The sequence below is a fragment of the Odocoileus virginianus genome, chromosome 5, assembly GCF_023699985.2.
Source record: "Odocoileus virginianus isolate 20LAN1187 ecotype Illinois chromosome 5, Ovbor_1.2, whole genome shotgun sequence".
In the NCBI taxonomy this organism is placed as follows: Eukaryota; Metazoa; Chordata; class Mammalia; order Artiodactyla; family Cervidae; genus Odocoileus; species Odocoileus virginianus.
The window spans coordinates 85,739,759-85,763,830 of NC_069678.1; the positions used below are offsets into that span (position 1 = coordinate 85,739,759).

At 39.4% G+C, this 24,072-nt stretch overlaps 1 protein-coding gene across 7 annotated transcripts in view; it reads right to left on the reverse strand.

The window, feature by feature from the left end:
- The window catches only part of NFYC (nuclear transcription factor Y subunit gamma), a 62,177-nt gene that overhangs the window by 26,942 nt on the left and 11,163 nt on the right, over nucleotides 1-24,072 (reverse strand). For 2 of the 7 annotated variants that reach the window (XM_070468354.1, XM_070468353.1), the window contains exon 2: nucleotides 1,206-1,318. In XM_070468354.1, the coding sequence (XP_070324455.1) occupies nucleotides 1,206-1,310 (105 nt within the window). In that variant the 5' untranslated portion in view covers nucleotides 1,311-1,318. Of the gene's footprint in view, nucleotides 1-1,205; nucleotides 1,319-15,947; nucleotides 16,163-18,185; nucleotides 18,247-19,813; nucleotides 19,904-20,080; nucleotides 20,184-24,072 lie in introns of those variants that run through there. The other 5 variants (XM_020886073.2, XM_020886071.2, XM_020886072.2 and 2 more) reach the window with 5 other exon arrangements.

The window sequence follows — 24,072 nt, forward strand, 5'->3', positions numbered from 1 at the left end:
GTCTGATCCTGATTTGTTTCTGTACTCGAGCTGAAGCAAACCTGCTGCACTGCCTAGTCCCACCAGAACTCAGGAAGCACTAGTTTTACACCAGGCTGATCCCAGCACTAAAACCTGAAAGCTTAACCATGACACTATCCCCTCAAAACATACAAAATATCCCACTTCTCACTTTATAATTCCATTTTTTCCCTTCCTTCTGCTTTATATCTAAGATACTATTGATAACTACCACTTTTAGACTGCAGAAGAATGATTTTTCAGTGGAAATCCACCAGTGAACACAGGCCACTTAGAGAAAGCCCACACCAGGTCAAATGCTAAAAATCCCCCATATAAACAAACATGACCCACAGGAATATCCAGAATACAGGTGTTTTTTTTTGACCCCTGAAGTCAGTGAACATTCATCACAATGAGAAGTTATCGTTTATTTTATTTGTTCATTACCTGCTTCTGTCTCTCCCACCAGAATGCATGCTCTGTGAGTGTACTAGTTTTGTCTGTGTGGTTCACAATAACTAGCCTAGCCATAGTAGGTATCTAAGTATTCATCGAGTACATGAAAACTGATCAGGTATGTCAGAGGTTAAGGACCAGAAACTCTTAAGAAATTGCAACTTGAGTTCTACATCAGGAAAGAATTCAGTATTTGCTCTGCCAGGATGCTAAAACCTCTGGGGCAGAAATGACATATCTAACAGAGTGCTCCTTCAGCCATTTGCTGAAATGGCACCAAACAGAACATTCTTCATTATGGATATAACATCATACTCTCCCTTTTAATGCTTCAGATTCATCACTGTGCCTGACTCAGTAACTATTTAATAAATACTTATTTGTTGTCGAATTAATTGCCCAACAGTTTTCACCGGGTCCTAGAAACCTGGCAGGCCCACTAAATCAGGCCACAAAAAAGAACTACAGCTTCTGGGGGAAAGGAAGCCACGCTTTCCTGCATTCTCTAAAAGATCTGCCTCACACTAAACAGTCTCCAAGTCAAAGCATCCACAGGCCTAAAGAAAGCCATTTAAAAAAAAAAAATCCATGTAGTTACCTCACCTAAAGTAAATTAAATCTTCATCTTCCTACCCACAGGTCAGAAATGAACTATACCTTTGTAAATGTGCTTGAGATTAAAAATGCTTTAGCCTGTTTTGGTTATTCATCTCAAAGCTCGTTAAAAGTCTCTCACTCTTCCTTACCACTGTTAAATTTCGGATTTCTTCCATGACACGAGGCCAGAAGGACTGCAGGCTCTGCTGGGCATCACTGCTGCTAGCACCACCAAATCCTCCTTCTGTGGACATTCTGACAGCTAAAAACAAACACACACATGACACACGTTACACATGATAAAGTCAGGCTTTATATCTATTTTTATCTTTCCTTGTGGATGTTTTCACTAATTCATTCAGTTTTTCAGTCTGAGAAGATAATACAATTGTGCTGAAGAGGTTTTTCACACCAACTTAAGTCTTGGCAAAAAATTATGAATGTTTTCCCTTTCCTCCAGCTTATATCACAGAGACTAAGAAGAAGCTGAAATCAGAAAATCTAAAATTCCTAGGGGAAAAAATAAATAAATAAATGAATACACACACACACACACACACACACACACACACACACACACATATATAAAAAACTGCTAGAAACCCAAACTCAAATCCTAATGTGAATCAAGGACTTTTAATGTCTTATTCTGAAGAGAAGGGGAAAAAAATGTACTGTGTTGCAGTGGTGCTGTCCACAGTTTTCAGTGCCGTCCTCTCCAGTGTTTTCCAGTTCTATGTGGCTTCTCTGTGTTACAGCCTGCAGCACATACATTAAGAGTCCCAGGTGACTAACACTGTACATAAATGTAAACCAGAGTCTTAAGACTAAGAGCCAAGTTCATTCTGCTGTTTTAGTCACTGTGGTCCCATTTCTTTGGGGCCGACGATTATTATTCTTTCTAATCTCAAACTAATCTGCCTCAAAGGACACAAAATCTGTAAAGCCCAGGCCAGTAACTGAGTGGATGGCACAAAGTCTTGGAAGTCACTTCCAGTTCTTCCCTTACCTGAACCTTGTCGTCAGGCACAAAGTCAAACAAAGCCCACCAGCAATTGGAAGCTTTAAAGACGGTTGAAAAACAACGGGGAATTAAATTCAGTACAGAGAGAAGAGGACCAAAGTTTGGTCAACTGCTTCGTCATGAGGGAAGGAAGATGAATAAGGATCACTGCACCAGCTGTATCTACACCATAAATATAGATAATACAGTAATGTCGGAAAAGATTTACAGAGGGAAAGTAACAAACTGCAGATGGCTTAAATGTTTATCTGGCAAATACTTAAATCTAAAAAACACTTTAATTAAACACAAAGAACAATAAACTTTAGTGATATCCCAAGAATTTCTATTCTGGGAAATTACTCAAAAAGATTTAACATGCCAGTGACAGGATGCTGGCAGAGAGCTATGGAAGTCTTTAAGAACTAATTCTGAAGGGCTGAAAGAAAAGCAGCAAGGCCAGGTGTCACATGACCAAACTGCTACTTCCCTGGGTCCATGTGGATGCATGCTGGGCAGATCACTCTATCAGCAGAGTGGATGAAGGCTGATAAATCTAAGTTTAGACTGTGAGGATGTCTGATTCACTCCTAAATGTTTGCTTGGGATTGTCCTAGAAATCTGATTTTTTTTTTTCCTTTTTCTTCTAAAGGAAATGATGAGAGGAAAGAACAGAAGGAAAACAAGAGTACAATCTTCAAAGCAGATTTCACTCTGGTGTAATGACATTAGTGGGTGATGATGTAATGGGAAAAGGTTTGGAGCCAATTTCTGGTGCTGGAGGCCCACAAGCAGCTCTATACATCAGCAGGAACTCTTAAGTCCTAGGAAGCAATATGATCCTGGAGTTTCTGGAGGGAATTAAAGTGAAGAGTTTTGAATCGCTGGAAATGACTAGATTAAAATCTTGAGTCCTAAAAAACCAAGTAAGAACATTTCAGCTCAGCTCCCATGACATCTTCACTTATCACCATATGCACGTGACCTATACACTATTCTCTTAGATGTACTGAGAACAAAGAAGTCAAGGTAATCTAGAGAAGTTTAGTTATTTATTTTTATTAACAGATTCTTATGAGGTACTCATGACAATGATGAGAGCGAGAATCTAACCTTTTAAAAAGGGGCAAATAAAACTTTTCCAGAAATGAAATTAATTATCAAAAAACTTTAAAAACGAATCTAACCTTTTACTGTATGGACCCAAGGAGAGGCCTGATCTTACAGAATCTGCCATGTAAGCTGCTATGGTCAAAGAAGGAAGAGGCATAGTTGCCAGTGTGATACTCTGTATAACTTGCTAATGAGAAGCAGGATTCCTCTGAGTGCAAAGGTCTTTAAGATTTACAAAGCTGGTAACCAGTTTTGACTATCCTCTGATCTCCTCCCACAAATGTTATCAAGGTACATAATTCAAGAAGCATTTTTAAAACCATCTGCGCATAGTCTGCTTTTAAATCTTGAACGGCCCCAACTAAGCATGTGCTGGTGCAATCAGTTCCCAAACATCTGTGCAGTCAATAGTTTATGAATGAATCTTTGGCTGGCTCAGAGCCACACACTGTTGGAGTGGGGGTGCGCACAAAACAAAAGTTAAAAAAATCTTTCTGGAACTGACAAACGTATTAAAGGTTATTAAGTTTTTAACTTGAGAGACCCATTCTGAATTAGAAAACCATAAATGGATAATGGCAAAAAAATCCAAATCAATAATAATGTTCTTTACATTTAACTGCCTCATAGAACTTTAAAACGGAGCAAGGGGTGCTTTAAGAACCACCCAGGTTCAGCTGCTCTAAAAGATGCTCACAGCTCTACTTCAACCTCTGCCCAGCTCCCTCAATCCATGGAAACATGAGCTCCTCCCCCTACAGTTCTGAGAACCTGGCGCACTGGCTAGGCATTCTTTTCCATCTTTGGACAGCTCTCACTGCTCTTCTTTACATTAAGTTGAATTTACAAACAAAGGATCATTTCAGCTTTGGATGCAGTTACAACTTTTATGATTTTTCCATCCAGAAACCTCTTTTCATAAATTCCTGACTTCAAAAAAACAAAGGTACTGTACTCTCCTCATCAAGGACAGAAGATCTTTTCATAAGGAAAAAGAGAAAATGGTTTGGAGCATGTTTTCTAGCATCTTTGCACAGAAATAATTTGTAGATAATTCTCAGTATCTCTTGGAAGACCATAAATTGTTACTATAAATTCCTAGAAAAGGTGAGTATTTTTATTCAAAAGGCTTTCCTTAAAGCAGATCCAGTCTTCACATGGGGCTTTAAAAATTAGACCAAATCTCAAGCAACAGATTTTATGAAAATAAGCTAGTATTCTCAATATTTTCTGACCGTGGCACAACTTAAAATTAGAATAATAAAACCTAGTCATAAACAAATTTTGCTCACTAAACACCCATGTTGAAAAACATAAAGTAACTTATCACTTATTTTAATATTACATTAATTACAACTAAATTGATTTTGCTACAGAAGTAGCCTATTTGTAACATCTACAACCCATGGAAAAATGCCAGGTTCATCTTCTAGAATGATGAGAAAGGAATGGATTTAAAAGTAAGAAAGAGATTTATATTCCAGGATCCTTTTTACTCCATGTTAAATTGCTATTGCTATCATGAGATAAAGCTATTTACATACACTAAGACCAAGCCGCATTAGCTGACTCTTTTGAAAAATGGACAATAGTATTTTGCAGATTTAATTCATAATTAATATTAGATTTCTCATTCATGTTCATTAATTAGTTTATAAATACCCAAATAAGAGTGCCTGATTAATTATTTAATAAAGACTTAAGAATCAGATAAAGTATTGAATGGTTGTTGCTATAAGAAATCTCAACTCTCATTATCTTTTAATTTATCTGGTTTTAAACACAGCTTCCTTTCCAAAACTAAAATGGGAAGAATCAAAGGCCACCAGGAAAAGGCCATTTCTCCAATGCTCAAATCAACTGCCATCTCTCCCCAGGTCTCTAAATCACCACAAGTGATCACTCCTTCCGTGAACCTTCAGAGCTCTTAATTTATACTTCTTCCTGCCCTCACCGCATTACCGTGTATGATCATTATTTATGTATTTCTTACCACATTTCCCCTTCTGGTTTATAAGCTTCTTGTGGGTAGGACATGAGTATGAGTCATCTCTGGAATCCCTCACAGCACCTAGCACAAAGTCTGATAAATAATTACTTCTGAATTAAGGAGAGTTGTTGCATATGTACTTTCTGAGAAAAAAGAGGCCTCTTGGGAAGCCTGGCTCCGAAATAAGATTTATTGGGACTGCAAATTATTTTAGGAAGTTCAGAATATATGAGTTTCTCACTGGGCCTTTAAAGTGTTAGTAGGACTACAATCAGAAAGAAATCCACGTGACTTGCTGAAGTGAATTTAAGATAAAATGAAGGAAGAGGACAGACAGACACACACACACATGTCCTGGAAGTTACAAGGCAGACCAGAAGGCTGGAAACATCGGTGTGTACTATTCCACCACATAAAACTCTTGAAAGTCAGAATCTTCTCAGAAAGGTGACCAGGACAGATGAGCAAAGTTTGAAAAATTAATGACAAGTAAGTAGGAGGAGAAAGGGGGTGGGGAATACCTCTGTTTGGCCATCCACTGCCAGGAAGATAAGGAGAAAATCATGCAGAAAATGAGATGATTCAATCAGATTACTCAAGGGCACACAATCTAACTGTCATTCAAATATCCAGTTACTCTTTATCATTCTTGAAGAAAGAAGACTTAAGCAGTTTTCAAAACATCTCAAAAGCAGAGTGCTCCTCCTTTGAGATTCTCTTGGAAGTCTTTCAAGTTCTTGGTTTTGACCAGGGACCATTCTTACCAAATCCTCCCTGAATGACATGCTGGACATGGAACAGGATGCATCAAAATGATCAAGCTCACAAAATACAAAGAAACATAGGTTTTACTATAATATCCCCTAGTCTCTAAAACTCTGCACTTTTAGAGCTAAAGCCTATTTCTTGGCATATACCTCACTCTCTCTACAAAAATCCTTTGTAATATGTCTAAACCCACATATAGCTCTCTAAAGTAGTAAAACCAAACAAATGTTGTTGGGAGACAATACCTAAATCCCTATCATCACAACAACTATTCATGGAAAAAAGACCACAGGAAACTCCCCTAAAATGAAGACCAATCTTTGATCAATGCTGCTTCTTATTAAAATACTAGAGCTGCCCCATTCCAGGTAGTCAAATTTTTCTTAAAAATAATGTTCTCACTGTTAAATGTAAGCAAATATGCCTTAGCCCAGTTGTAACTGAAGAACAAATCTAAACACTGGTACCTTCTTTTACCTTAGTGCCCCTCACCATCCAACTTGCAGCCTTTATTTAGGCTGAATGCTGAGAATGTCCCTAATAGTTCCTATGTGTCTCCAACTTAACATACATGAGGCATCTCCCTATGTTCAAAGCACATTAACTTCTTCACTTCTTTTCTTGACTTGCATTTTGATCATGTTTTCCTGTCATTAGATGACATGATTTTCATTTTGCCCAGTTAGTAGCTCTATCGCACACATTTTATGTTCCAGTACTACTCAAGTATTTATTGAAGCTAGTTCCAAGCTTCTTTGAGTTGGCTAAAACTGTTGGGATACTATATTTCAAACGGGAAATGAGAGACAATGAGAGATAAAGAAAGAATATTAATATGAATGAATGAAGAGGAAAGCTAACTTGTGCTTGCTATTTTAGATATTCTCCCAAACTACAAAGAAAAGTGAAAACTAAATTTGAGAACTGAAATTTCTGCAACAAAACAATTCCACAAACATCAAGTTGGTTCTCATGTTTACATAGATGGGCCTAAAACCATTATCAATCACAATGGCTAAAAAGGATTTCAAGCGTTAAGGAGGCATATGCTTTCCACAATAAAACCAATCTTAAACTGACAACTTCAAAAGAAAAATAACACTGTTCTGGAAATAAAAAGACCTTTGTTTGTGAACTGGCCTGCTGCCGACTAGCTAGTGTCCTTGGGCCAGTCACTGTACTAAGCCACTGCAAATGCAGTGTATACTGAACACATACACCAAAGGGCAAAGAGGTGGTCTGGTATGGAAGGCCTACACTTCACTGCCTGAAGATGAAATAAGTGAATGAATACAAGGCAGGATGACTAGAGAGAAAAGAGGGTTCAAATGTCTTTATTTAAGCTCATCTAAGGTTTCTACCGAAGCAAGAAAGCACTAAACCTAGTGCCAGAAACTTTACTACTTAAGTTCTACACATAACTGGATACCAGATGGTCATACTTACTGACAGGTTACTATACAGTACCCCACTACTATAATAATGAATAATGTAGTCTTACTGGAGACCCCTTTCCCTAATCCTGAACAACGCCAAGTTCAGTGTTTGAAGGTGTGTCTGTCTTGAACTCCAAATGGCTAAGTAAGTCTGAAGCCCCTTTTCTAACTGCCTACAGAAGAAACTGTGCTTTCCAAAAGACTATAGGTTGGAACTGGCTGCACACTACTCTTCCTGAAGATCTGTTCACAAAGACACATTTTCAAACTGGCAGCAGAGACACTTCCTTCAGAAACAAAAACATGTTTCTGTTTGCTGTCTACTGCAACATAACCTTTCAAACAAGGGCTAGATCATAATACAGTGTGTCTGGAAAAAAAGGAAGATAGAGCAACTTATGGTATGAAACTTAACAGGAAGGAATGACCAGAACATTAAAAAAAAAAAAAAAAACCTATTTCTGTGGAATAGAAATGTATGTAAACATATTACTTCACACACTTGTTTCCTCATTCCTTCACTGATGTCCAACTTACATGATATATGTTATATACACAGGCCTATAAGACAGCAACAAAACACTATCAGTATTTTGTATTATGGAGAAAAAAGACCAACAGGTATTTTAGTGAAGTATTCTAAAGGCAAGGACCCACAAACTACAGCCCCCAAGCCAAATCTGGCCTGCAGCCTGTTTCTATAAATTCACTTTTACTGGAAGACTGCAGCCCCATTCATTTACGTTGTCTTTGGTTGTTTTCACACGGTAACAGTAGACTTCAAGTGTTACAAAATAAAGTGACCAACAAGCTAAAAATATTATCTAGCCCTTTACCAAAAAAGGGGATTTGTTAACATAACAATGGGGAAACTGAGTGCCAGAGACTGGAAAGCTTGCAGTAGATTACACAACCATTACATGGCTTCCTCACCCATTCAATCTCCAGCCCACTCCGTGCCACAATACCACCTATTAATCTCTCTTGACACTCCAACCTAATCAAAGTAAATAAATTTCTGAAGGAAGAACGACAAGTAACTGTTTTTTTTTCAGACTCTGAGCCTCAAAGAGAATTCTAACACAAGTTGGAGAAAGAACAGTGCTATGTGTGCTCAGTCATGTCCAACTCTTTGCGACCCCATGGACTGTAGGCTGCCAGGCTCCTCTTCCGTGAGGATACTCCAGGCAACAATACTGGAGTGGGTTGCCATGTCCTCCCCCAGGGGATCTTCCCAACCAATGGATGAAACCCAGGTCTCCAGCATTGCAGGTGGGCTCTTTACCTTCTGAGCCACCAGGGAAGTCCACAGTGCCTGTTGTCTAAGCTAAATCATATTCTAAAACAAAGAGTCATTCTGCTTCCTGGATCCCTTCTGAGACTCAGAAACTCTAAGAACAACCTTTCACCCAGTCTCTAGCAGGATCCTGAACTGACATATGCCCAGAAGTGAAAAGTGTGATTCTGAAGAATGTTTCAAAGATACCAACTTAAGAGCTTTAGAGTTTTACATAATACTTGTTTCATACATTATCCTCAGTTGATCTTCACTCAGCTCAGTGACAAAGATATCAGTATTATTTCAATTTTACAGATAAGAAAGCCAAGGGTTGGGTATCTTTGTGCTCAAGGTCACATGCAGTAAATGAAGAAGCTGGAAATACAAAAGCTCTAAAACTCTGTTCTTGATTTGGTACAGTATGTTCACTCTCACTTCATGTTGCTTTAAGGTGCGTGTATATGCAAACTATTCAGAGATATGAGCAATCTCAGCTGTGATCACTGACTCAAATCCTTAACCCAAAAGATCATTTTAATCCACTTGCTCCCAAAATCTCTGTGGCAAACATGGAAGAGAAGATGCTCATGGCACTGCTATCTCCTATCATACAAACATCCTTAATTCTCTGTGTCTCCTTCCTTGCTCCCTCACTCTCTTTTCTATTTTATCATTCCCTCTTGCTTGTCTCTAGGACAGTCAGTAGCACCTATGAATACTCAGCTGCAAACAGTGGGGGGCAGTAAAGTACAGGGTAAGTACATAAAGAAAATATTGGACCTGGAGGTTCTTGTTCTCTGGCTACTAACTTGTCACTTAACTTCTTGAGGCCTCTGGTCACCTCACAGGGCAGCTGCAGTACACAAATGGGAAACACATGTAAAAAGGCCTTGAAAAATACCAAGCATCATATAAATGTCATATGGCATATCAAAATCACTGCTCAGAGCTAGACAAGTCATCTGTCCTGGTCTGACCAGTCTCAAACACAGTACCACACCAAAAGACCAATCTCCCTTACATACAGTAACAAGTAACCCAATTTGCTTCTTTCTCTAATTTAGACTACTTAAGAGTTTCTGGAGTGCAAAGTCAGATGCACAGAAACAAATGCACTGAGAAATCTTCCACTTCTTTTATAAACATAAAATAACTTAAAGTCCTTTAAAGTTTTAAATTCAGAATGAATATATCCTAGTTCCAAATAAAGAAATCAAGATAGATATGATTAGGTACGCTCTTAACTTAAATCCTTGGGAATGTCAATGATCAGTAGCTATGCAGGCTCTCTCTCTATAGACAAATCCAAAAAAACTAAAATTCTTAGAATATGTCTCCTTGGACACCTCAGACTTCTGTAAGCAGGGAGTATGTGGCTGTTCTGTCCTGTAGAAGGAATCTTGTTTTTTATGTTAGAAGGTGGAGGAGACCTGGAATCTAGGCAGCTTCCCATCCCATCTGGCCCCACCAACCAAGAGAAAGATTATGTTTTAAGCTCTGAAAAGAGCCCTGGCTGCTTCTACCTCCATCTAAGATCTTGGAGTAAAGGGAACATGTTGTGAAAGTACTAATTTTTGAAACTATCTAATGGATTGAAACCAACTTTTTAAAGTTTTTTTGGGGACTAGCACTGCTAAGGAGCTTGCTTTCACACTATGTACAACTGTAAGAAATTAAACATACACAGTCACTGATCAGTGATCACTAAATTTTTTTCTCCCCGAGAAATCATTCCTGGCACCCAATAAAATCTATTTCTATCATCAGTGTATTCACTTTCTTCAGACACATTATTATTAGGCACATTATTTTTTAAGCCTAAAATTTTCATGCTCCTATTTTCTCCCCAGTTCTTATGTAATTATCTTTGTTTCTGGCACATCCTCAAGGAAAACATGGCTTGCACATAGTGGGGACTCCACACACATCTACTAATGAACAAACACAAGCTCCTCAAGAACTATTTTAAGATGCCAGGTACCTTTGACTTCACTCTGGGTTCTTTTCTTTGAAATGTGCATATGGGGAAATCCCTTCTCAAGTACCTAAGGTCCGCTGTGTAATAACTGTTGTGTAGTAATACAATGGAAAAGTAAAAAAAAAAAAAGTGGGGATGGGAAGAAACCTGTTCTACTTTAGAAAATGTTAACACAAATGTTCATAATTATCTAATCACAGACTCCAGTGAAAAACAGAAGATTGTGCTGGTGAATTAATCCATCTAAAAACTGGAGAATTCTCGATTAAAAACTTGGAGGGCATTAAAAGAGTGTCAATAAGAGCTTGGCTTTATTGATTTAGCTGCATGATTCTGCTGATTCACAGACACTAAATTCTGCCCTCTGCTTACTGTCTTTAGCACTGATTTGAAAGTTAAAAGCAAGCAAGCAAGAAAGAGCATGAGAATAAACAAACCCTCCAGGTCAACCAAACACTGAATCTCCCACCTCTGTGTATACAGCTGTCAGGAACAGAGAACGTAAAGACCACTTCAAAGAATGCAAAGCAATGGAGATGGTTATGCTAATCCTTTGCACTTGTACATGCTTTACACTTTGTAAAGTAGCTTTCCTCCTTTGCATTATCTAATTTATTCTTCACTACAAACACAAATACTAATATTCCCATCTGACAGATAAAGAATCCAGAAGACTGAGGGACATGTCTTAGGTTACAGGGCAAGCATATGCCAGAGCCAGAACCACGACCCATATGCCCTTATTCTCAGTTCTGTGCTCTTTCACAGCATGCTCTCCTACCTCTCTAGAACTGGTAACTCAGCAAAGGACCAAACACTTGAGAACCTATGGATCCTCTCAGCCTGGAACATAAACCCATCAAGCCTTTTATCTTTTAGTTTTCCTGATCATCCTCCTGGAGAATATACCCTAAAAAGCCAAGATGTCAGATTCTTATAATTTCAGAGTAGAAAGTTTAAGGTTTTCAAGCTTGTCAAAGCTGCAGTTGCTTCGGAATATCTGGTCACCAACCAAGAGTAGTCATAAAAAGGTCCAGTAGATCAAGTTCAGTCTCTGGGGGACTGATGATGAGAAGTCACTATCTTTTCACTATAGCTGAGAGGAATAGCCTTAGCCTGCTGCTGCTGCTGCTAAGTCGCTTCAGTCGTATCCGACTCTGTGCGACCTCACAGACGGCAGCCCACCAGGCTCCCCCGTCCCTGGGATTCTCCAGGCAAGAACACTGGAGTGGGTTGCCATTTCCTTCTCCAATGCATGAAAGTGAAAAGTGAAAGTGAGGTTGCTCAGTCGTGTCCGACTCTTAGTGACCCCATGAACTGCAGCCTACCAGGCTCCTCCATCCATGGGACTTTCCAGGCAAGGGTACTGGAGTGGGGTGCCATTGCCTTCTAGCCCTCACTTATTGGAGCTGCTTCCACTGCTGCACACTTTTAGGAGGAATCACCTGCCATAGCTACACGGGGAACATAGTGGCAATGTTATTTTAATTATGTGGCCATTCCTCTTAGAATCAAAAATCCCTGTTCTGACTACCTAACAGGGATAAAATGAAGATTATAAATCACAGCTAGGAAATACAAGCAGCTAATTATTTAAGAACACAATGACTCATCTAAAAACACTAATCTTTGTGGTTCAAGGTAAGAACTCAAATATAAGAGGTACCCAATACATACCACAAATGTACATTTGCGCATCTAAGGAACACCAGAGAACTAACACAATTCTAACCTTGTATCTATTTGGAAATCCTTCACCTATTTCTCTGATCTTAGTAAATTTAGATAATTCCCCAACATAATGGTAGTATTCATACTAGTATGCTATCTATTTGTACTATGTTTCATTATGAAAAGAAAGAGTTGTGTTCACCTATCTTGTTTGACAAAAACTTTGAAAATCACTCCATGAACTGTAAAGGACTATGTTTCACACAAACATATTACATTACTTAACTACCTTCAAGGGTAGCGTTATGAGCATCTGGCCTGTTAATTACCAGAAGAGAAATAATCATGGCGTTCAGGATATAAACAACAGAGTAAGGTGGCTGGAAACTTACCACAATTCCTCTAATGAAAAGGTTCTTATTGCCTATGTTAGACTCAGGATAGTTACAACATACCTAGCCTAGAAATCTGCTAAATCCTACAGATGAGGCCATCCTATTCCTGGTTATTTACTGTGTGTGCTGCTCTTCAGTGTTATCATGACCATGTGGATATAAATTACTTGCTAAGTAAACGTTGCCAAATTCCTACTGTGTATTTATGGTTGGCTTCATGTAGAACGCTGCCATTGGAGGCTTTACAAAGCTAACAGTGATAAGATTAGGTGGATGCAACTTAGGGGAAAAAGTCTTTGCACTGGATGGAGATGTGTGTGTATACTTAAGAAGTTAACCAAGAAGTCTGAGGTTATGCATCCACACACATATACATAAACATATATACAACTAATCTCAAAAAGCTACTGCATAACTTTTCAAGGAAATACTTGTACTTTTTCAGAAAAAGTGAAGGCCAGATCATAAGGCAGCATTTCTAATCTTCTTCATATCAAGGCACACACTGAAAATGTTAGTATTACCTTTCTGAATATTTAACCTATGGGCTAATACTGATGCCCTTGCTCACTTGAACCTGTGACAAGATTGTGTATCATGCATGGCACTCCACCATGCTCATTTCTAGATGTCTCAACCTCAGGGTCCAACCTTTCCTGTGTTTCCATCATGGACACGAAGCTTTATTCTTCTGGTCCTCTGTCCATCCTCTCCCTTGATTTCCTATCCATTCCCCAGGTTCAGTTATGATCTTGATGAGCTTAAATTCCAAACCTATTTTACCAATTCTGGTATATCTCCAAAGCTCCAGTCCTGCTTGCTGAACATCTCCAACTGGAAAGCCACCCAGAACTCTAACTCCTTTTGTCTAAAGTTACATCTATCTTCTTCTTTCCCCAAACCTGCTCCTTCTAACTTTTCTATTTCCATCCTCCAGTCTCCCAGGCTTGAAATCTGAGTCATCCTAGATTCTGTTCAATTCTAATCAACTGGTAAACTCTGTAATAACAGTGTCCATCTCCTGACCTTTCTTCATATCGCCACTATCTGTACTCAGGTTCTCATCTCTTCCATGTAATAATAAAAATGATGGATGACAGCTAACGCCACTCATTTAGGACTGTGTGCCAAGTATGGTTCTAAGCCTTTTACACTGTTCTTTTACCCTCACAATAATCCTATAGGTTGTGAACCTAGTATGTGAACTCACTGCATAATGTTTACTATTTCTAGGATCCTCTGGTCATTTCGACAATTATATTTAATGAATATTATAAAAGCATAGCTCTGACAATGTTACATCAACCTATCACCCAACATTTCCAATGGTTTACTATTATTAAGCAGAGACAGTTCAAATTTCTTAGCTTCGCAGTCAAGGCCCTCCAATATCTGACCCCAACTCACTTCTGAGACTTCTTTCTGTTGCTACTCCCTCGGGGCTTCCCAGGTGGCGTGAGTGGTAAAGAATATGCCTGCCAATGCAGGAGGCATAAGAGACATGAGTTTAATCCCTGGGTCGGGAAGATCCCCTGGAGTAGGGCACGGCAACCCACTCCAGGAGCTTGGCAGGCTACAGTCCATAGGGTCGCAAAAGAGTCGGACACGACTGAAGCAACTTGGGACCGACGGACCTATCCCTAACTCATCCTCATGTGCTCATGCCCATACCTCCAATCCAACACCCAGTTAAAATGCCTTCCCTCATTCCTAAGCCAGAGGGTCTCCCCTCCTCTGAATTCTGTGCCTTTTGCTTGTACTTTCCATATCAGTTTCATACACTTGATATATATACATCATCTGTCTCCCCTACCTGACTGTTAGATCCTGTAGTGTTACAAAAATTACAGTATACACCAATTTTATCTGTATATATTTTTTGAAATCTCCACATAAATGAGAGACATGCATGCAGGTGAATTAGTGAAAGAAGTATAAAGCATTCAACTTTAGTATTTTCTCACAGGGGCTTTCCCGATGGCTCAAGTGGTAAAGAATCCACCTGCAATGTGGGAGACACAGGAGATGCAGATTTGATCCCTGGGTTGGGAAGATCCCCTGGGGAAGGGAATGGCAACCCACATCAGTATTCTTGCCTGACGAATTCCCTGGACAGAGGGGCCTGGCGGGCTACAGGGTCACAAAGAGCCGGACATGACTGAACTACTAACACAAATACACACAAGAACTATATAGCATAGGTAGATAAAGGAAAAACTCTTTGTGTCTGGATATTTCCAGTTAAGCAGGTTTTCTCTTTAGTTTTCTGTATAACTGAAACTACGGAGACAGACCAAAATGATAGAACTTCCCAGAAAAAAGGATAACCAAGTGAATCAGCACTGCTGTTTGCTGTGGTTATTTTTATATATCCTTTCTTCCTCTGAACTAAGGAACACAAGGTCACAAGCTATGTCATGCCACTTTAAAGTTGAACATTTACAAGATTGTTTTTTCCTTTGTTCTGCCTTTACACTAGAATTTATCTTCATTTCTTCTCCTTCCATTGCGCTTCTCCACTGCAGAGCACAGAGCTGTGACTTGGTTCACAGTACATACTCTTACAGGAAAACTCCGGTCAGCTACCGAACAGTGGAGTCTGGCTGTTAGATGCCAAGGGGAGAGACAGGATGATACGGGTGATAATGCAAATGGAATCTAAGTTCTAAAGAGCCAAGCCCAACAGAGGTAGCAGAGAGAACCGATTAAAAAGAAAACTAAGCAGACATGAAGTAGATATCATCCAGCTGTGTCTACTATAATTTTTAGTCACAGTATACTTCAAGACTTAAATATAACATGAGTTACATTATTCAAGCTCTTGTTCTTCCAACAAACTATATCTTTTGTTCAAATATATGAAGGTAGTTAAAAGAAATCCAGCCACAAAAGGGAAAAATTAAAAATTTTCAAGTACATTATGGTCTACCGGAGAATATATAAAATAAAAACAAAAATCAAACCTACAACTACCCAAACACACATATGCAGGTATACCATACTAATTCTGCTGTAATTTTGTAATGATTAAAGTTGGCATTGTTAAAATGTTCCTTTGGAAGTATATACACAATGATTCCTATTCAGTCTTGGCAAATGCTTAAAAAGATCCTAGGATCTTTGTTTATTACATACTGGCTGGCTTTAAGGAACCACTTGAAGAACCAGGCCCAAACTTGTTTGGGAATTAGCATGTTCTTGAGGTGTGTTAACAATAACAACAAAACTAACTGGCATGCAGGCATTGTATTTGTGTACCTTTACTTCCTTGCAATGAAAGGAATGCATAGAAGAGACCCTGCTCTCTGGGACAGTTCAACCAGGTGGGTACCATTAGCTTCCCAGCTGACTCTCAGCTTTCTGAATAAGCAACTGACTGAGGCCAGAGATCTTCAGATCCCAAAAACGACAGTAAGTCTGCTGCCAGAGCAGACTTTCTTAACCGACAGACTCCACATGAAGACTTCTGAACGTCTTCCATGGTCCATTTTCTCTCTGTTCCTTCTGTATTCAAACAGCAACCCTGTACAGATGTTCCCAAAAGGAAGACAAATATGAAACATAGTAAGTAAAAACAACCTAGAGGAATAAAAGAAACATTGAATGAACTGAGCTGGAGTTCAATCTCTGACCACTTACTAAAAAGCTGAAAGACTGAGACAACTAACCTCCCTGGGCCTCAACTTTCCCACAAGAAGGGAATCAGGCTAGATCCCTAAATAATTTTCACTGGGCTAACTTAAGAGTATACACACTCTGTATGCATATTTCATTGGGAATAGGGACAGGCAAAAATAACATCTTTCATGAAGAAGACCATGTATAAGTGATTAGCTCTAAAAGTGCCTTTTGGGTTACTGAAGCCTCCATGAAAGTACACTGTTTCTTTAAAAGGAGATCCCGGTCTTCTTTTACAAACAAAAAGTTCCCAGTGAGCATGACTGCTATCTTCAAACATACACATCCCTGAAACTAGAATTTTATTTGTAGGGTCAATACCAATTTTGCCAAACCTTATTTCATAAAAATGACTCTTTCGGTGCACAGAAAGGAGGCAGACATCAATGCTGACTGACCATGCCTGAGAGGAAGTGACTTAACCCGACCGGAAATCAAATAGATTATAAACCATCCACCACCACCACCACCCCACCGGGGGCAGGGGGCCTAAAAATAGATGACACCAGGCATGTAAAATGGGTAAGAAAGAAAACCCCATGAGTTCCCACCATTTACCTTGGAAATGTATCTTACAATAGGTATTAACTGTGAGAAATTTATGCCCACATTTATATTTTGATGAGACCAAGTATATTTTTTTAAGTCTTCATCCGAACATTCACTAGCTTACAAGTTTGAAAACTGACATAAAAGAGATCATATGACCACTAAGCAAATGAAAAGTGGCTCTCGTTTACTTTATAAATATTTGGTGCACAAACTAAAAGTGTAACCCCTTCCTGTTAAACATCTGCAACTATTACAACTTACCTGCATTATACTCCAAATCTTAGTATACAATCAGAACAGGTTCCCAGTGTTTATTCTGAGAGATCCCTAAATCTAACAAGGGTTTTAAAAAATCAGCATTCTCATTTCATCGTGCTCTAAGAGATCCTTGATTTTTGACAAAAGAGTTAAAAATTCTTCCACAGGAATCTTGGTAAAGGAATGTTTGATGGTCTCAATGTCTGTATTACATGGGGTCCTATAAGCATAAACAGGAATATGCAGATGAAGGCATGTGAAGCCAGTTTACAAAGAGATGTGTCAGGTTTAAACAAACTGTTTTGTAAACATATTAAAATAATAGCATTTTCTTTGATGCCACATCTATCTCCATAAGCATTTAACCCATAGTTTGGATTAGTAACAACTAATGTTTATGCAGCACTTCACAGTTTACAAAGCACTCTGACATACATGATCTTATTTGAGACTCACCACTAACTAGGAAGGCGCTATTTTTAGGTCCCATTTTTACATGTGAGGAAGCCGACACTAAATGGCTGACTTGCCCAAGCTCACAAAGCTGGTGGCAGCAGGACACACCACCTCCTGCTAGTGCTACTGCACCATGCTGCCTCAAATACTGTGATCAGAGTTAATAAATATCCAAACCTCAGACCCCATTTAAGCCTCTCCTCTACACATGCACCCACCTCTCAACCTAAGTTACAGTTAGCTCTAGGTCTCTGTGCCTTATGGAAGTAGAGTTTTCTTCATTTCTCTGGGAAACATTTATCTGGCTAAAGTATTAAATGAGATCATATTAACACCATTCAACATATACTAGAAAATATCTTAGTCACCAGGGGCTCTGCATGGGCATGTCTATGTGCACTTTCTCAGGCAGCAGGTCAGATTCTCAGGGGCCATGACCCTAAAAAGGTTAAGGACCCAGGCTAGAGGTAGTATCTTTCCAAGAAGCTAAATCCACAAAGTTCTTAAGTTAAAAAAGGGTTTTACCTAGGCCTCACACTGTGAGTCACTTACCTTCTGCCTCCCCAGCTCCAGGCCTTCTCCCAGGACCAGTAGGGTCATTGAGTATCTACAACTGTTTTTTAAATCCCATATTATAAACTGGAGTAACTGGTAACATATAAATCAATGACTTGTAAAAAAAACAAATTTAAACTAAAATAACAATCTGTTAAAACATAATTTTTAACACGTACTCCTTTCTCTTAGGACTTAACTTCTCAGAATGACCGTTTGCCTTTTTTTTTCCCGTAAAGAAGGACTGTTTTCTTACCATAAGAATTCCAATTTCCCAAAAGAAGTTTCACAAACATAACTACTTTGAACTCCTGAAATACCATTCTTCACTAAGAATCCTCTAGATTACATAGAAGACAAGGTAGCATGCAAGGAATTCTGAATGTTAGGCAGTCCACTCAACCATCATACCAGAAGGATTTAAAATTTTTTTGCTGGGGGGAGGGAACGAAGAAGAGTGCGAGAGAAAAATGAACACAGCCTCACTGCTGTATTGCTTGAAAACTCCTAATCAGAATCTATAACATAACCCTACTAACCACTGGACTTGAACATCAGAAATACAGCTTCTTTTCATCTTAAATAGAAGCTTTTCGGTACAAAATCTGCATAAACAAACTTTGTCCTTCAATCTTTCAACTCCTCGGCAGTTTTTCAAGGTCACTTTTCCGAGCAACGACAGAGGCCTGTATCTAGCAACTTTGACTGCTATACCACTCCAATTCCAAGAGCCCAAAACCTAAACCCCCATCAATTCTCAGGTAAATCCTTTACTCAAGGGGAAGGCAAACTAGCAGCCTCCAAACTTCTCTAATAGGGTCTGCTCCTCTTCCCTACTCAGAGGCTAAGTGCTGCCGGTTCACTGCTCCATACTAAGTCTGCTGCAGAAATGTTCCAATGACCTTCATTCCATATTTGCAAATAAAGAAAACAAAGAATTGCTTTTTGGAATCAAGTGTCTTACAGATCTTAGTACATGAGATGGAAGATTTCACTAGTCACAAGAACAGGCTGGTTACCGATTAGCCAGCAACCTACATTAGTTTCATATCCCTGAAAGGGGTGGGGGGGGGGGGGGGCGGGAACCAAGGGCAAAAGACAGGGTGACTATACCCTTAACTTTCCTATTCACAAACTGTAGGTAAAATTAGTATTTTAAAGATTTCATATAGAAAATGAAAAGCATTCTGCTCACATCATTTTAAGGAACCAAATCAACACCTAACAAAATGTGTGAAACTGGTGGAAAAAGATTTGTTCTTGTCACTGCCAACATAGTGGAGTTGTTTCTAACCGGCATTCTAAGCTAAAATGTGCATGTTAAAACAAAGGCTGTTCATTAACTGGTACTTATTAGAACGCAGAAGCAGACAGGTAAATCAAGAAAGTTATGGGAGAATTTCACATTGGCATGTGGGCCTTTACCATGAGAACCTACATCCCAGTGCAAATCATATTTTCACACAAATTTAGAACAGCAATGGTGCTACTTCCACCTCTGAAAACACAAATGTCAACAAAGTGCAAGGAAACAGAAAAAGTCTCACAACAACTCAGCTTATTCTATAGGAAAGGTTCAGTGCACTTGAACAAAGGAAAATTATTTGGAAAACAGTTAAGTTTACCGAAAGCAAAGAGAAAGTGCTTTGCTTCTGTGCAGCCCTGAAAAATGAAGCCTTCCTCCATGTACCTGCTCCGGTCAGTCCTCAGCTAGGAAGAGAAACCCGAGTCGAGGGGCATGCAAAATCTAAACAGGGCAAGGCATTCTAGGTGCGCCAAAAGGCATGCAAGGAATGTAAAGTGGCCATTTTCTGAGACAGTGCAACTTGTCCACTCTCTCCGAAGCGAAACAGTTTCTACCATTTCAACACAAAACAAAGAATTAAACTTACCGGGAACTGCATTAATTTTACATGTAGTTATTTATATCTCCTCGGACAGGGAGAATTTAAGTCACTCCTATCCCTCCCCCCCCAAAAGGACGGAGGAAACAAAAGGCAGCAGGAGATGCAGAAACCTGAGTCTGGAATGTCCACTCCAGTGAAAGCCCGAACAGCTGTCCCCCCACCCCCCCCAGCAAACTATTCGCCATTTTTCTTTGTCTTTCAGCTGACCCCTGCCTCAGTGAAAAACTCCGAGGCTCCAATGAAGCCTTGCAGCCTCCTTCCACTTTAACAGTCAAAGGCATTCAATCTAGCATGCTATTTGACACCAAACCTTGCCTCCAGAGTGATCCCATTGGTTGAGCTGCTTTATCAGCTAAGAACACAAAGCCATGATTGGCTGCTCACGTCATCAGTTACCTCCTTTGCACACTTCCTGTTTTAAAGTTACCTTGAGAAGCAGAACAGGGGTCAGATCCAGACTTTAAACTACAAGGAACTTAAGGCTTCAAAATGCCTGGCAAATGCACACAGCAGATGCACTAGGGCCACATGTGCTTCCAAAACAGAAGATTCTGAAATTTTAGAAGTGTTCTTAAAATCACCCGAAAGGGTTGTTACAGTTCCCACCCAAAGGATTTCTTATTGGCTGTCAGAGTTCCATTTAAAAAAAAATGTAAGGTAATTTAGCTGCTTCTGATTGGCTATCAAAGATGTCTGTAAGATACTGCTACAGGATCCTATGGCAGTAAACCAGAAAAGCAATGTGCACAAGGTTGGAAAGTTGTGGCTTAACTATCTTCAGCTCTCTGTTGAGCATTAACAGAAGAAGAAAAAGAAAACTGGGTGGGCTAAATCCAATGGCTCCAAAGAAAATACAGCTTCTTTAAAGTAACAAAGAGTGATACCAAGTCATAGAACAGTCTGCAAGATTTCCAAAAAGGCATCTGTCATTATGTCCATGGTAATTTCAAAAGCACACATTAGTACCAGGACAAATCTCTTTATTTTGAAATACAAATGAATCTAAATAGAAAAATTCTGTGATAATGTGTGAAGTTAGTGACAGGGACAATGGTATTTTCAGAAAGTCCACCAGGAACCCAAGAGGAAAATATAATGACAAAGGGGGAGAAAACTGGCAAAGAGTGAACATTAGTGAATATGCTGTTTAAAACAATATAGTTTGATGGGTTAACTAATTTATTTAGGGTGGTTACAAAATATTGCTGATAAGCTTTCAATATAACAGAGTTTTGATATCAAGAGGATAAACTTTTCTATTTTTAAGAATAAGCAGCAGGGCTGATGAATTTTAAGTATAGTGGTTACTGAAGACATTCTGGGTACTAAAGTTTACCAGTGGTGGTCAAGGACTTGTTTAGGATTACGCGCCCAACTATTTATGTTTTAAGAGAAGCCTCCAAATATGGTGAAAATCAGTTACCATTTTTTTCAAGTATTCAAATAGAAACATCTCACTATTACCTGAGTCCTTTAACGATCTCCTTAGATCTGCTTCCTCTCATAAAAACAAAATATCTCAGGACTAAACAACAAAACTGTTTTGCCAGACAGATGAGATCCTTTCTAGAAATTCCTCTGTTTTACATAAGAGGTCATTATAGACATATGCAGAAATCCAGCAGTTTCCTGAAGATGAAGCAAGGCGGACAGTCCAATCACTTTGCCATGCTAACTTCTCTTAGAGAAAGAGTGAGGTGCAGAGATGTTAGGTGCAACTGGCCCCCAGCCATCCATCCAGGATTTAAATTCGGGTCCCAACCAGGGTGGTAGCCTTGCCATGGCACTACAGTGCTTACCAAGACTTGAAGCCACCCCAGGCCCGAGTCCAAGGAGATCCCCAGGGGTCACAGTTACAGTCTTTCATTGGTATCTACGGGAGACTGGTTCCAGGGTCCCCCGCATTTACTAAATATCAGCTGAGGATGATCGGGCCCTTTATATTAGATGGTGCAATACTGTTGACCCTCTGTATTTGTGAGTTCAGTATACACAGATAGAGGCTGACTGTATGCATAGACAGCATTAGTCATCACATCCAACTTCATTAATTTAAAAATTAGGAATCTGATTGATGTTTAATTTCATTTCTTGGTTAGAGATCCAGTTAAGTATCTGACAAACAGCACTCCATAATTTGATACAAATTTTATTGCTAAACCACTAGAAACATTTAACTAGTAGCAAACCACATGTACAATTTATAAGAACTAGAAACAACTAAATCATTAAAAACATTATACATTAAAATATTAAAGAACTGCATGGCAATTTCACTACAGCATCTAAATAAGAGCTTAGTTACGCTAACAGAGTGCACTGTGGGACAATTCCTAAAGCTACACAGAGTTAAGAGGTATTGCAGTTCCTTTCTGAAAAGTTTAAATCCTGAATAGTTACCAACTTTGGAAGAGAAGGCAGGCCAATAGGCCTGTTGTTTGCCTTATTCACACTAGAGCCTCGCTTAACCTCATAAGACTGGGGGTCAGGTCAGCTGCAAGGAAGCAAAGAAGCTGCTTTGAGGGGTGGGAAGCAGAGGAATATGCTTATTCACATCAAAACAACTAAACACCTGGGAATCAGGAAGAGCTAGTTTCAAATTCACATTCCTCTACTTAATAACTGTATGACACTAGACTAACTCCGAGCCTCAGTTTCCTTATCAGTAACATATGGATATCACCATCTGTATCACTCTAAGAATTAAATGAGCTAGCCTATGTAAGGTATACTGTACTGTGTCTGAACAAGCATTTAAAAAAAAGGGGGGGGGGGAATACTAAAGGTCACCCAATCTAAATTCCTTGTTTTATATAGGGGTTAAAGTTCAGAAAGGCCTAGCTCCTTAAGGCCCCAAAGCTACTATGAAGGGATGTCTTTTTTATCTCCTGCATACCCTGCAACCCTGCAGAAAGCAAATCCTGAGCCATAAAGGGCAGTGTAGGAGGACTACCAGCTGCTACTAAAAATCTTCCCCAGCTTTATGCTGGAAATCCATGCCTTTCACCACCAATCCCGGCTGAGGTCTGCTTATTGTTCCAAAAGTCTACCCTCTGACTCTGCTTTTGATGCACCAGATTAAACCAAACATGCCCCTTGATACTTTGTGACGGTCTTTAGCATAGTTTTTATTAGTTCTTGGCAGTTTGCAAGAAAAACACTTCAATCCCTATTTCGCATCAACAGTCACCTTAGTAGAATTCAAGCCACCAGTGGGGGTTTACCAGGTGGCTCAGTGGTAAAGAATCCACTTGTCAATGCAGGAGACATGGGTTCCATCCCTGGGTTGGGAATATCCACTGGAGAAGGAAATGGCAACCCACTCCAGTATTCTTGCCTGGGAAATCCCATGGACACAGGAGCTTGGCAGGCTACAGTCCATAGGGTCTCAAAAGAGCCAGACATGACTTAACAACAACAAGTGGGAAGAGAACTCAAATTACCCTAGAATTTCCATCTGGCAGTCTCACTCAGGATAGCTTTCTCTAGCTTATCATTACTGTGGACCAAGAGCCTCTGCAATTCTAACTCACATTCTTCCCCAGTGCTGCATCTCAGGAGCCTCTCACCAGACAATAGCATCATCTTGCCCTAAAAAACACCCTAAGATAAAAACCGGTGCATCTGGTTACATGGGTCAAGCTTTAATGCTTCCAAAGAAGGCAGGGTGGAAATTGATGCTCTTAGTCAGAAAACTGATTTTAAATCACAATTACCTACTTACCAGCTTTATAACCTTGGCCAAGTTACTTAACCATCTCTGAGCTCACTGCCTCAAGTGTAAAATGGAAATTAAAAAAGTAACACCAACTCACAGAAGTGCTGAGGCTTAAATGAGATGAGTTACAGCACTCAGCATTAATACCTGGCATGTGGTAGGTGCTCAGTTAATATTTAAATATACACTTGACTACAGAACCTATCACATACTGAATTACTTTTTACCACATCTCTATTACCAAAGACTTCTTGAAGGA